The following is a 12,233-nucleotide window of genomic DNA, read 5'->3' on the forward strand; positions in this document are numbered from 1 at the left end:
TTCTGCATTATGAAGGTTTTATTTCGAAAAAAGTTCGATTTTCGAATTAAAATTTTGAAAGATTAAAACCATTTTTGATTAAAATCATTTTTGTCCTTTTTTTTCATTCACGCTTGCGAACGTGATCACTTTTTTTTTGCACTGTTCAACCTTTATAATCTTAACAGGTCATGAACGTGAGTGGCGTTCACCTTATTAATGGGAAAATGAACTTGATCTGCCACCTCAATTTTTTGCGATTATTTACATACATTTGTTGAACCCCTCACCCTCTCTCCCCTATGCGCACTCGTACGTAAATTACACAATTTGGGACACCTTGGGTTCGTAATATATGGATGACCCCTTCTATAACACTGGATTGTATTCTCCTTTAGTGACAAAATTAATTAATAAGTAAAATAAAGATAATATACAAAATGCCTACCCTTGGTCCATCAAAAAGAGTTTGATTTAGAAGTAACTAGCTTTTGCTTTACAACATATAATGCAGACGCGAACGGTGTTCTATTATTATTACAGGAAAATAAAAAAATACTTTTGGATTTAGATGAGTTCTTGAGATCCCTTCTCGTACACAAAATGTTTGATAGGTCCTAATATAAGTGAAATTCATTTTCAGAACTATGTCAACCGGGTTTGTCAATTCCAAAGATGCAGAACTTTAAAAAATACACTTTTGTTTTACGTTAAAAACCCCGACATAAATTTTTTTTTCTTATATTAGAATTCCATAAAAATCTTGATTTCCAAAAGGACCCTCAAGAATTCATTTAAAAAAATAAAAGGAAGGTTATTTTTTTTTACTAAAAGGTAACGATTCAAAACACTGGCAAACCTAATTTCAATTTTGTTTTCAAACTACTTACATGTGAATAATAATAATAATCTACCTATCTCCGTCCTTTTCAAAACTTAAAAATTTTTGATAAGAATTATATACAATATAACACGATTAATACGCTTCTCTCTCTCTCTCTCTCTCTCTCTCTCTCTCTCTCTCTCTCTCTCTCTCTCTCTCTCTCTCTCTCTCTCTCTCTCTCTCACACACACACACACTCTCTTTATATATATATATATATATATATATATATATATATATATATATATATATATATATATATATATATATATATATATATATATATATATATAAAGAGAGTGTGTGTGTGTGTGTATGTGTGAGAGTGTGTGTGTGTGTGTATATATATATATATATATATATATATATATATATATATATATATATATATATATATATATATATATATATATATATATATATCGTGGCGTTCTTTATAAGAGGCCTATTCAACGAGCGGATGACGTCATAAACTGGATGCGAGTTTTTTAAAACAAAAAATACAAAAAAAATAACCTAAACTGAACATAAAAATTATTTTTTAAGGAAGAAATAAAAGTAAACAACAAAAAAGCATTAAAAATATATTAAAAAATAATACTACTATTTTCTTTTTTTATTCTATTATAGTTATATACATTATAATTATTTAAATTTAACAGTTCAATTTAACAAAAAAAACAGTTGCTGTTGACCTTTGTTATTTAACGCTAAGTTTTAAAAGTTTTTGTTTTGGTTCATAAATTTTGCAAAAAGTAGAAATGAATTTTTTATATTTTGTGTATCAACGACATCGTCATGCACTTCTATTACAATAGATAGAAACCGCAATACATAGTTACTTATATGAACTCAATGGGTTTATTACGTCCGCCTGTGAAAATACTTTTTTTTAAGTACCGGCTGTTCTAAATAAAACAAGGAAATTTAAAAAGATAACCTAAAATTTTATTTCTAAATTGACTTAATCAGGTAAATAAAACATAAATCATTATTAATATTATTAAAACAACTCATCATTATAGTATTTTTGAATGTTCGATAACTATGAACTAAAAAAGATGTCATTCCATACATATCGTATGCCCAATGAATAATCAACTTGTTTCTTTTTTGCTATAAAAATAAATATTATTTTACTTAGATTCTTTTACAATGGCAAGACAAAAATGTAAGTCAAAGGTTTTTAGCTCAAAACGAATACTTCAATATACAGATAGTCAATTACGTGTTGCTATTAATGCTGTTAAAAAAGATATGGTTGTGTACAAAGCAAGCAAGACGTTTGGAATTTTTTATCAGACGCTTCGTGATAAAATATCTGGAAGAACTGCTTTGAAGATACAACACTGCGGGTATGAATTGGTTCTAGGTGAACAAATTGAAAACAAGTTATCGAGTGGTTACTAACATGTACCAGAATGGGATTTGCCATGTCTGTAGTACAAGTATTAGATACTGTGCAAAAATGTTTGAATTCCAACAATATAAAAACACAATTTACTAACAATCGTCCTGCAAAAGATTGGTTTTATGCATTTCTACTCCGTCACAAACAGCTATCTCAAAAACAAGGTGAATACTAAAACCGAGCTAGATGAGGAGTTACTGAAAAAGCCATAAGAGGATGGTTTACTGAAGTTCCGAAGCTTTTAGGAGAAAACGCTCAATATTTAAATGATTCAATGCGCGTTTTCAATATGAATGAGAGTGGTTTTCAGTTGTCACTAAAAACTAGTTTATTAATTGGTGTACAAAGAAAAAATACATTTAAAGAAAGTGCTCGAAGTAATAAAAAAAGCATCACCACTTTATTTGCAGTAAATGCCAGCAGAACTTTTGCTCTATCATTAACAATTTTTAAATATGTTCGTCTTCCAAATAGAATTATAAAAGCTGCTCCATCGGAATGGGGTATTGGAAAAAGTGGAAATGGTTGGATGACCGCAGAGTGTTTTTTTGAGTATATTACAAACGTTTTTCATCCATTTTTGATAAAAGAAGAAGTTCCTTTACCAGTTAGTGTTTTTTAGATGGTCATGAGTCACATTTTTTTATCGAACTTAGTGAGTTTTGCTCTAAAAATGGAATAATTCTTGTTTCTTTGTTCCCAATTGCATCACATATTTTGCAGCTGCTTGAAGTGGCAGTTTTTGGGCCAATGAAAGTAAAGTGAAAATCTTTTTGCCGACAATGGCGCAATGACCATGAAAGACAAGAATTAAACAATGAAAATGTACCAGAACCATTAAATTTTTTTAGAATCGATCCTTCTATGGCAAGTAATATTAAAAGTGGTTTTAAAAATACCGGAATTTTTCCATTTGATGCTAACAATATTGACTACAAAAATATTGTTCAAATTATATGAGTCAACTGTTGCTCCGGCTCCTTATTTAGAAGAGAACCACTCAAGTGTGACTTTATCAATTTCCTCTTCCATAACCTTTATTGAAAAATGCATTGATTTAAGTGTTTTAGAGCAATTTAAAATAGCTGTTGAACAATTAGGTTGAAAATGCGATCTTACATACTCCAGTTGTATCATTTTTGGAAAGTCCTGAAACATATGAGACCATAATTTTACCTGATGAAATACAACAGGGTAATAAAAATTCGATCAACAACTTGTAATTTAGAAAATGTGCAAGTTATAGCCGATATGGAAATGCCTGATTGCAAAAATGCAGCTGTAATAGAACCAAAACCAGCTTGTTTCAGTTTAAAAATAGCAGCAGAAATCATAAATCCAATCAAAAATGTTTTAATACGGCCATCACAACCACTCCAAATGTCCAAGAGCAAAGTAGAACGTTTACCATCGGTTGTAACATCCAAAACGTGGTAGCAAATTCAGAAGACAAAAGTGCAAGAAAAGTCACCAATAAAGGATGAAAATTAAGAAAGAAACAATTAGCTGCAAATAAAAAGTCAAAAGTAGAGGAAGAAAGATTAAAAAAGAAACAATTAGCTATGAAGAAAAAGTTATTAAATGAAAAAACTAAAAAAAGATAATAAAGTAATGGAAATACTTTAAAAACTTTAGTTTTAATTCATAATAATATTTTTATTACTTATTAATTATTATTTTTATAAGTATGGAAAACTGTGCTTTAAAAGTTTGATCAAAATAAGTACATTATTGATTTAAATTTAAGAGTGAGAATAGTTTTAATTTAACCTTTATAGTATTATATTGACGGCTGCAAAAACTCATTTCTAAAGCATTTCTACTTTTTGAGTAATCTAATATATTTTATAACTTTTGTTAAACTCACGGTAAGTGTGGAAACGACCCTACTACTCCTTAGTTCTTTTAATTTAATAGCTACTTTTATATAATTTACCTTGATAATAACTACTTCTTATAATTTATCCTTATAACAATTACTTCTTATATCTAATTATTAATACTTCTAAATGCCAAAATGTAGTTGATTTAAAAGTCTATAAACTTTGATCTAACTTATGTTACAAAAAAAAAAAAAAGAAAAAAAAAGTCAAATATCTTACTTATTAATACTTTCAAATTTAGAACAGGTTTTTAAATTTAAGGGTATTATAGCAGTGTAGAGACTAGAGTTAAACAAAACCCTGAAAATGGATGCTATTTTACAGGTCTTGTTTAAGTCTAGGTTTCCACGACTAGTCAGGCATATTTAAAGTTAGACCAATTACTCTCAACATGTGCCTCACACATGGGGCACCATGATTATTTAGAGAGCATGTTACATTTTAAGTTTTTATTATCCCAGAAATTTTAATTATTCGATAATACGAATTTAAATATTTATATAATTTTATACATACAAATATTAATAAAGCATCATCTTGAAGGCCGATAGTGTTTTTGCTAAATTTTTGATTTATTTATCTATGGTTCATGGCATACTCAAAGAAAATTGATTTTCAATCAATTTTCCCTGAGTACTTAATTTTCTTTTGTTTTAAAGTATTTATTCCTAGACCTCAGTTAGTGAAAAGTATATGATTTTTCCTGATAACGTGGAAAAGTATAATACTCTCACGACCAGAGCTGAGACCAAATCATCGTTTTACAAGTCACAATTCTCTCTCAAGTCCTTTCACTTTAGTCTAAAACGAGCGTGAAGTTAAGTAAAGCCAATTCAAAAGTCTCAAGTCCCTAACTTCTGATTCAATTAGCACTAACTCATTATGTATTTGTAATTAACTAAATCCCATTTTTTAATTAAATTTTGATAAGAATGATTTACATCTAAAATAAAAAGTACCGTAAACCGGGGTTACTTTGAACAGCGGGGTAACTTTGAATACAAATATATTTTTTTCAAGTTGTTATTATGGCAAGAACTTATATGAATCTGTTCAAACCTTAAACATCAAAGTGTTAAAAATAGTTTATATTTTGATTATTTAAAGTTTTACTTTGTCTATTGTCTTTGTTATTATTGTTCCTTAAAAAATTAATTAAATATTTCGGATATTTTTCTCAAAAAAATTAGTCAGAATACTTTGTACACTGCCTCAGATAGTGTAGCAGCTTGTTGTCTAAGTTGCATAATTTTTGTTTATAAATTTATTAGGCATGTAAAATCTAAAAAAGTTGGTTAGCCTACTATAGTTATGTTCCATTGCTATAGCATAACATACTTTATCGTATACATTTTTTCGCATATGGGGTAACTTTGAATAAGGTTCAAAGTAACCCCACTACATAAATAGTCGAAATCATGAAACAACTTAAAAAATTCCTGTCATACATGTATTATATTTAATATTATTATGAATAAAAATTAAATTATTATTTGTATAAACAGTAAGTCACACATACATACACATTGTTTCTGTATGTGAACACACACAGATATATAAACATTTATATACGTGTGTGTGTTTAAACATAAACACATACACATATATAAACATATGTGTGTGTCTACATCGTAGACACACACACACATAGACACACCCACATATATATATATATATATATATATATATATATATATATATATATATATATATATATATATATATATATATATATATATATATATATACATACACACACACACATATATAAATATATATATATATATGTATATATTTGTCTGTGTGTGTCTGTGTATCTAAATACTTTTGTTGCTAAACGCTAATAAATTTAAAATGTTGTATGAAAAATATGTCATATAATATGTGTATGTACATTCAATATTGTGTTGAATTAAGTTTGTTGAAAGTACTGTTATTTATCTTTAAATTTGTTTTTGTTTAGCATTTCTTAGCAGTACTATATTACGTCTATACAAAAAAAAACTGACGTAAGGCAGTATATAAATTATACTGATCGCCAGTTTTCAAATTTTATGGTAACAATAAACATAAGATGAAAGCATTAGATGTTCATTGGGTGCAAGTTACCACTTTGTATAATAAAATTTAAAAACTTAATCTGAAAACACATGGAAAATCCATAGTATACAAATATACAAAAATGTGCTTCTAGTCAAATTGTCTCTGGTTATGTTTATAAAGCTGATTATTTATGAAAAATAAGGACTAAAAGTGGACCACCTAATGTACAATACAATTAAAGTCAGGACGGTTTGATTCTATTCGTTCTTTTGACTGGTTTGTTATTGTTTTTTGTCAAATTGTAGGAGTTAAAGTTCCTATTAGTTGTAATCTCTTGTTCCAAAAAAGCGCAGACAATTACAAAAAATAAATTTCCTTTGTTCTTTCTTTACTTATAAACATTACATTTTTTCAGATCAAAAGGTAATCAGCAACTTAGTAGCTTAGTGGTTTTGAAAGAAATATGGGATTTACCCATTAGATATAAGTATAATCTTCAATCATTTGCCAGATGGTAGTTGTAATTTTAGTAAGCCAAGCAGTAACTAATTTACTTAACTATTGTTTTATGTTGATGTCAAGGAAAAAGCAGGCTCAAAGGGAAGAAAAAAAAATTACTTTTGCCCTTTTTAAAAGTATTTTTTTTGAGGATTTTTTTGGCAAAATTTAAAGATGTTCCACTTGCATTGTCTGTCAGTAAAACTGATGTAAATGAGACTTTTTTTATGCTAGTCCACTTAAAACTTACCCATTAAAATGAAATAAAATACTAAATGGGTGTTTGTTATAAAATAATATTATTTTATTTTAGCAAAAATAAATTAATGTGAAACTAGACTGTCGTTTTTATTAAATATTAAAACAAAACAGTGCGTTTTTGAATAGGTTTTGCTTTTACAAAAAAACGCATTCAAAGTTACCCCATTTGTGGGGTAACTTTGAATGACTATTTAAATTAATATTATACAAAAACCTTTTATTTAAATATCATTTTGAATTTGAATTATGTAAGAGTCAATCTTAACCCCTATATTCATTTTGTTAAATTTTAAACATTGTCAATAGTGAAGAAAGAGCAAGTAAAAATATCTCAAAAATGTTCAGAGTAACCCCGGTTTACGGTAAACAAAATAAAACTTTCAAAATTTCAAACTTTATTTTATAGCTAAGAAAAAGCTTTTATAAGAAATAAGCTTACTAATCAAAAATATGACTTGAAATAATATTCTAAGGAAAATCTAATCAACTTAATATGCACAAACGGTAATAAAACTTAATTTTCAAATACACGTATATATTATATTTAAACTAAATACATGTTTTCTATGAATACATTTGCAAAAGACCAAATTTAAAAGGCTGTCAGCAATCGAAGCCTAATGTGGACGCAACTAGACGTTGTAAAAGCAGAGATAAAAACCAGGCTGCGCAATTTAAAAAATATATATAGAATTTAGAAAAAGAGCCTACAATACCGGAGCCAGGGGGACACTGGCCCCACTTTTTTTCTAAAGGAAATTTTTTCTCATGGTCGTCGGTCATGAGAAACAATGGGCTTTTGTGTCTTTTCGTATCAGTAGCTTTCACACCGAGTTATCGATAATATCGCACTGCAATATGCTTCTGGTGCAATATGCTAAATGGATGTAAACAAGTTAAGCTTTATATTGCGGCAGATATTTAAAAAATTTCTTTTTCTAAACAATTTTATAGCTTAAATACAACTTGTGATTTGAACTTCAAGTCAATTCATAAGTCAGTGACATCTAAGTCGAATTCAAGTGTTTTACTTTATTATACCCAGTTCACACTAAATTCTGTTTTAAATAAACATGTTTTAATGTAAACATAGTTTTATAATAAACATGTTTTCAGTTTTCTTGCGTTCAGATTGAACGTTCTTTAGTATTTATATTAACGTTCGAAAATGGCGCTCTCAAAGAAAAACTTGATCTCGAAGTTACGAGTATTATTGTACATATCAAGGAAAAAAAGAAGACTGCAATTGCAGCACATACTGATAAACTGTATTACTGCTTATAATTTTGCGGTTTACAGAAAAATTTGGACTAAACCTCGCAGTCAAAGCTTTTGGTACGAAACAATGGTAAACTGTTGGAACGAAGATGATTGGATAAAAAACATAAGAATGTCTAAAGCAGCCTTTAATTATCTGTGCAAGGAAGTTTCACCTTTTATGCCTATACAAGGCACTAACTTTCGTAAATCTTTGCCTTTAGAAATGAAGTTAGCTGTGACACTTTACTTTTTAAGTGGATCTGCAGATTACCGAACAATAGCCAATTTATTTGGCTTAGGAAAATCAACTGTTTGTACAATAGTTCACAGAATTTGTAAACATTTTGTTGATAACTTAATGAAGAAATACATTTCCTTACCCTCAAGGGAAGAAACAATGGAGATTATAGTAAGTTTTGAAAAATTATATGGTTTTCCACAAGTAGTTGGAGCAGTTGATGGATGTCACATAAGAATAAAGGCTCCTCATAAAAATTCAGAGGACTATATAAACAGAAAAGAATATCACTCCATTATTTTACAGGGATTGGTAGACAGCAAGTATTTATTTAGAGATATTTTTGTAGGGTGGACTGGCAAATCACACGATTCAAGGGTTTTTAAAAATTCTCCCTTATATAAAGAGTGTCTGGCTAGAACCTTTTTACCTACAAACTTATCTAAAATAATTGATAATATTGAAATTGGTCCTCTTATCCTTGGTGATTCAGCATATCCCCTTAAAAATTGGCTTATGAAACCTTACTCAGATCGTGGAAATCTTAGTATAGAAGAAGCAAAGTTTAACGTTTCTCTTAGTAAATGTCGTGTGGTGGTGGAGAATGGATTTGGAAGATTAAAAGGTCGATTTCAATGTCTTTTAAAGAGATTAGATACAACAGTTGAACACACAGTCAATATTGTTACAACATGTTGTATACTACATAACTTCTGTACTTTGACAAAGCAAAAGTATTTAAATGAATGGATTGAACAAACAGAAATTGACTTAGTAAACCCTATATTAAACCACAGTTGCATTGAACTTGACAATAAAGCTGAGTTTATTAGAAATTCCATAAAAAAACATTATTTTACAACTGTTTAGTTGTAAATGATTTTTTTCAAACAATGTTGTAAAAGGCATGGTTTATTTTATTTTGAGAAAAAAATAACAAAACAAAGAAATAGCTTCACATTTTTTTAATCATAATTAAAAACTCTATCTCAGTCCCACTTTTAAGACGTTTAACATCCTTATCATTTCGGATAAGTACATTTGGTAACTTGGTAATCAATAAAGATGCATTATCTTGAACTGAAAATTCCTCTTTTATTGTGCAAGTAAGTTTTTCTAGTGTCAAATCTGCCAATGAAAGTTCTATTTCAATAAAATATAAATCTTCAACTTGACGAACTTTTAATATAACACATGATTCTTCTTGTTTGTGGTTTTCTAAAATACTTTCTAAAATTTTATGATCAATATCAGCCTGAGAGGTCATAAATTTATTAACAGTGGCATTTAATTGTTCAAACATTACCTCACTTCTTGATTTTTTCTTTTTGGATTTTTTAAAGTAAAAACTATTATCTTTTTTTACCAACTCTTCAGATTTAGAACTTGACGGAGTAGTTTCAATGTCTATATGTTCACAGTTTACTAACTCATTAACACAATTATTAAAATTATTCACTTCTGCAGTTTTTTCAATAATAACATTCATGCCTGAGGAACCTTTCAAAAAAGTTGGTAATGTGGTTGGTTTGTCACTAAGAACCTTATCAATTTCATCAAAGCAGGATGGTTTTTTGGAAGGACCAGTCCCACTTGTATTTCGTTTATTATCAATATAATTGCGATATGCACTTGTCAATGTGTGAATTCTTGTTTTACACATCTCTTTATCTCTGTCTTCATATCCAGAAGCTTGCAAGAATAACAAAATTTCCTCCCAAATTTTTCCTTTTCTAAAATCCAAAAAATATGAAGTTATATATATATATATATATATATATATATATATATATATATATATATATATATATATATATATATATATATATATATATATATATATATATATATTGTGCTAACTATCAAAGAGAAATAAATATCTTGTTGTAAAAAGTACAATTTATAAACATTCATTTCCTTGTTTATTCAATATTAATGTAATTCGTAATCACTTCTTGTCTATTTGTGATTTATTTAAACTATTTAGTAACGAGTGGTTTGATTTTATTTAACAAGTTATTTCAATTTGATCCAACTTAACTGAAAAAAACAAAACAAAACCTTGTGCATGACTTCAACTTTTCTTGGATATTATCTTCTGACCATTTACTAATTAGTATTTTTGTTTCCTCATCATCCCAATGTCTAGCTCTCTTTCTAGATTTAACTTTTTCTTCAGCAACAGCTTTTTCCTCCGCCATTTAAAAACAGTTCAGGGTAATAAAACGCAATTAAAACAACCTCGCGACGTTGTTTTATTAAAACAACTTTTAACGTTGCGTGTTTTAATTAAAACCAATTTTAAATTTGATGAGAATAGTAAAATGTAAAACGCGTTTAAAATACGACAATTAAAACGTGTTTTATCGTCAGTATGAACGGGGTATTATTTAATTAACATATAATTACTATGCATTATAAAAGTAAAGATATTGTAGTGAGCAACTTCCAATAATAATAACGATTCAAAATATTGGATATTGCAAAATAACTTTAGGCTGAACATAAAACTAATAAGTCTTCCTGAGTTTCCCCTGATCTTAAGTAATCTCAGTCAAGTTTCTGACTTTTCCAGGTATTCATTGATTTTCTAATAATTCAAAACTTTTCCCTAGTTTTTCAGGTTTTCGCTAAGCGCCATAAACAATGTTACGAATGAAATATTTTTTATTATTGCGATTTATTTAAAATTTTTCTCTTAATTTGAGTTAAAATTTGATCATGCTGCCACACTCCCTTATAATAACTTTAAATGCACCAGATTACTTTATAATATAATTTATATTGTAAGGATAGATTTAAAGTACGATTTTTAGAAACTAATTGTGACGTTTTAACAAATATACTTAGAAACTTGTTCACACAAAAGATATCAAATTTTCTTAAGCTCGAATCAGCATGAACATAATATCTGTTTTTATACAGTCACAAACTTTAATGAGAGTTTCATGCTTTTCTTTTTATTGTTTGTCATGTTACCGTACACAAAACTGTACTTTTTATATCTTCTTTGGATCTGCCAATAATTTTATATCTTCTGAGGATCTGCCAGTTGACCTGAATTGATGAGAAAAGTTGTTTTTACGTCACAACATTCAAATTTTAATCTTCATCTTCAGAAGATAAAGTTTTCGATTTTTTTCTTTTTTTAGACGGAGGGTTTTGGCTCTGAACGTTATTTTCATCCTCACTATCCTCTTCGCTTACCTGAAACACAAATTATAAGCAATAACAAATTATATTTATAATTGTAATTTTTTAAGTTATACGTTATAATTTTAATGTTTGTACGTTATATTACCTCGTCTTCATTTTCACTTTCAGAAGAATCAGATGAATTACTCTTCGCTAATTTACCGACATTTTTAGTGTTTCTTGTTAGACGCTTTGTTTTCCTTTTTCTGGTCATTCGATCAGGTAGTTCATTAAACTCTGATAAAAGTGATTTACACCTAGGAAAAAAATGGCAGCCTAGGAAAAAGCATATAAATGAAATGGCTTGGAAATAAAATACCAACAAACACAATACAACTGCTTACTAATTAAAAATATTTTAAATAATGTTCTAAGAAATGTTTTTTTTTTCCATCACCAAAGAACCTCATTATAAAAATAAAGTTGTCTTCAGTTATTGTTACAACAGTATTATCTTCTAAAAACAACGTAGTAAATGATACCCTGATAAAATTATAATAACATATGAGAAATGGGCACAAAGGTTACTCGATTACCAATAAAGTAAAAAACTTGATTTTACTAAAATAATGTTATGCCAGC

The 12,233-nt window shown here is 28.1% G+C and overlaps 3 protein-coding genes across 3 annotated transcripts in view; 1 reads left to right on the forward strand and 2 right to left on the reverse strand.

Moving 5' to 3' along the window:
* Positions 1 to 8,303: 8,303 nt before the first annotated feature.
* LOC136089794 (uncharacterized) lies at positions 8,304 to 9,326 on the forward strand. The gene has a single exon (XM_065815882.1). The coding sequence runs from the start codon at positions 8,304 to 8,306 to the stop codon at positions 9,324 to 9,326; it is 1,023 nt and encodes a 340-aa protein (XP_065671954.1).
* A 63-nt stretch (positions 9,327 to 9,389) lies between these two features.
* On the reverse strand, positions 9,390 to 10,839 carry LOC136089501 (uncharacterized). The gene is made up of 2 exons (XM_065815535.1): positions 10,518 to 10,839; positions 9,390 to 10,189 (listed from the first exon to the last, which is right to left on the reverse strand). Exons 1-2 carry the CDS (start codon positions 10,655 to 10,657, stop codon positions 9,412 to 9,414), a joined length of 918 nt encoding a protein of 305 aa, XP_065671607.1. The 5' UTR covers positions 10,658 to 10,839; the 3' UTR covers positions 9,390 to 9,411.
* Positions 10,840 to 11,265: 426 nt separating this feature from the next.
* Positions 11,266 to 12,233, reverse strand: part of LOC100198887 (integrator complex subunit 3) — a 51,599-nt gene continuing 50,631 nt past the window's right edge. Inside the window, exons 29-30 of the mRNA XM_065816410.1 lie at positions 11,758 to 11,908; positions 11,266 to 11,663 (exon numbers count right to left, since the gene is read on the reverse strand). Coding sequence (XP_065672482.1) covers positions 11,559 to 11,663; positions 11,758 to 11,908 — 256 coding nt within the window. The 3' untranslated portion in view covers positions 11,266 to 11,558. The remainder of the gene's footprint in view (positions 11,664 to 11,757; positions 11,909 to 12,233) is intronic.

The sequence above is a fragment of the Hydra vulgaris genome, chromosome 13 (assembly GCF_038396675.1).
Source record: "Hydra vulgaris chromosome 13, alternate assembly HydraT2T_AEP".
Taxonomy (NCBI): Eukaryota; Metazoa; Cnidaria; class Hydrozoa; order Anthoathecata; family Hydridae; genus Hydra; species Hydra vulgaris.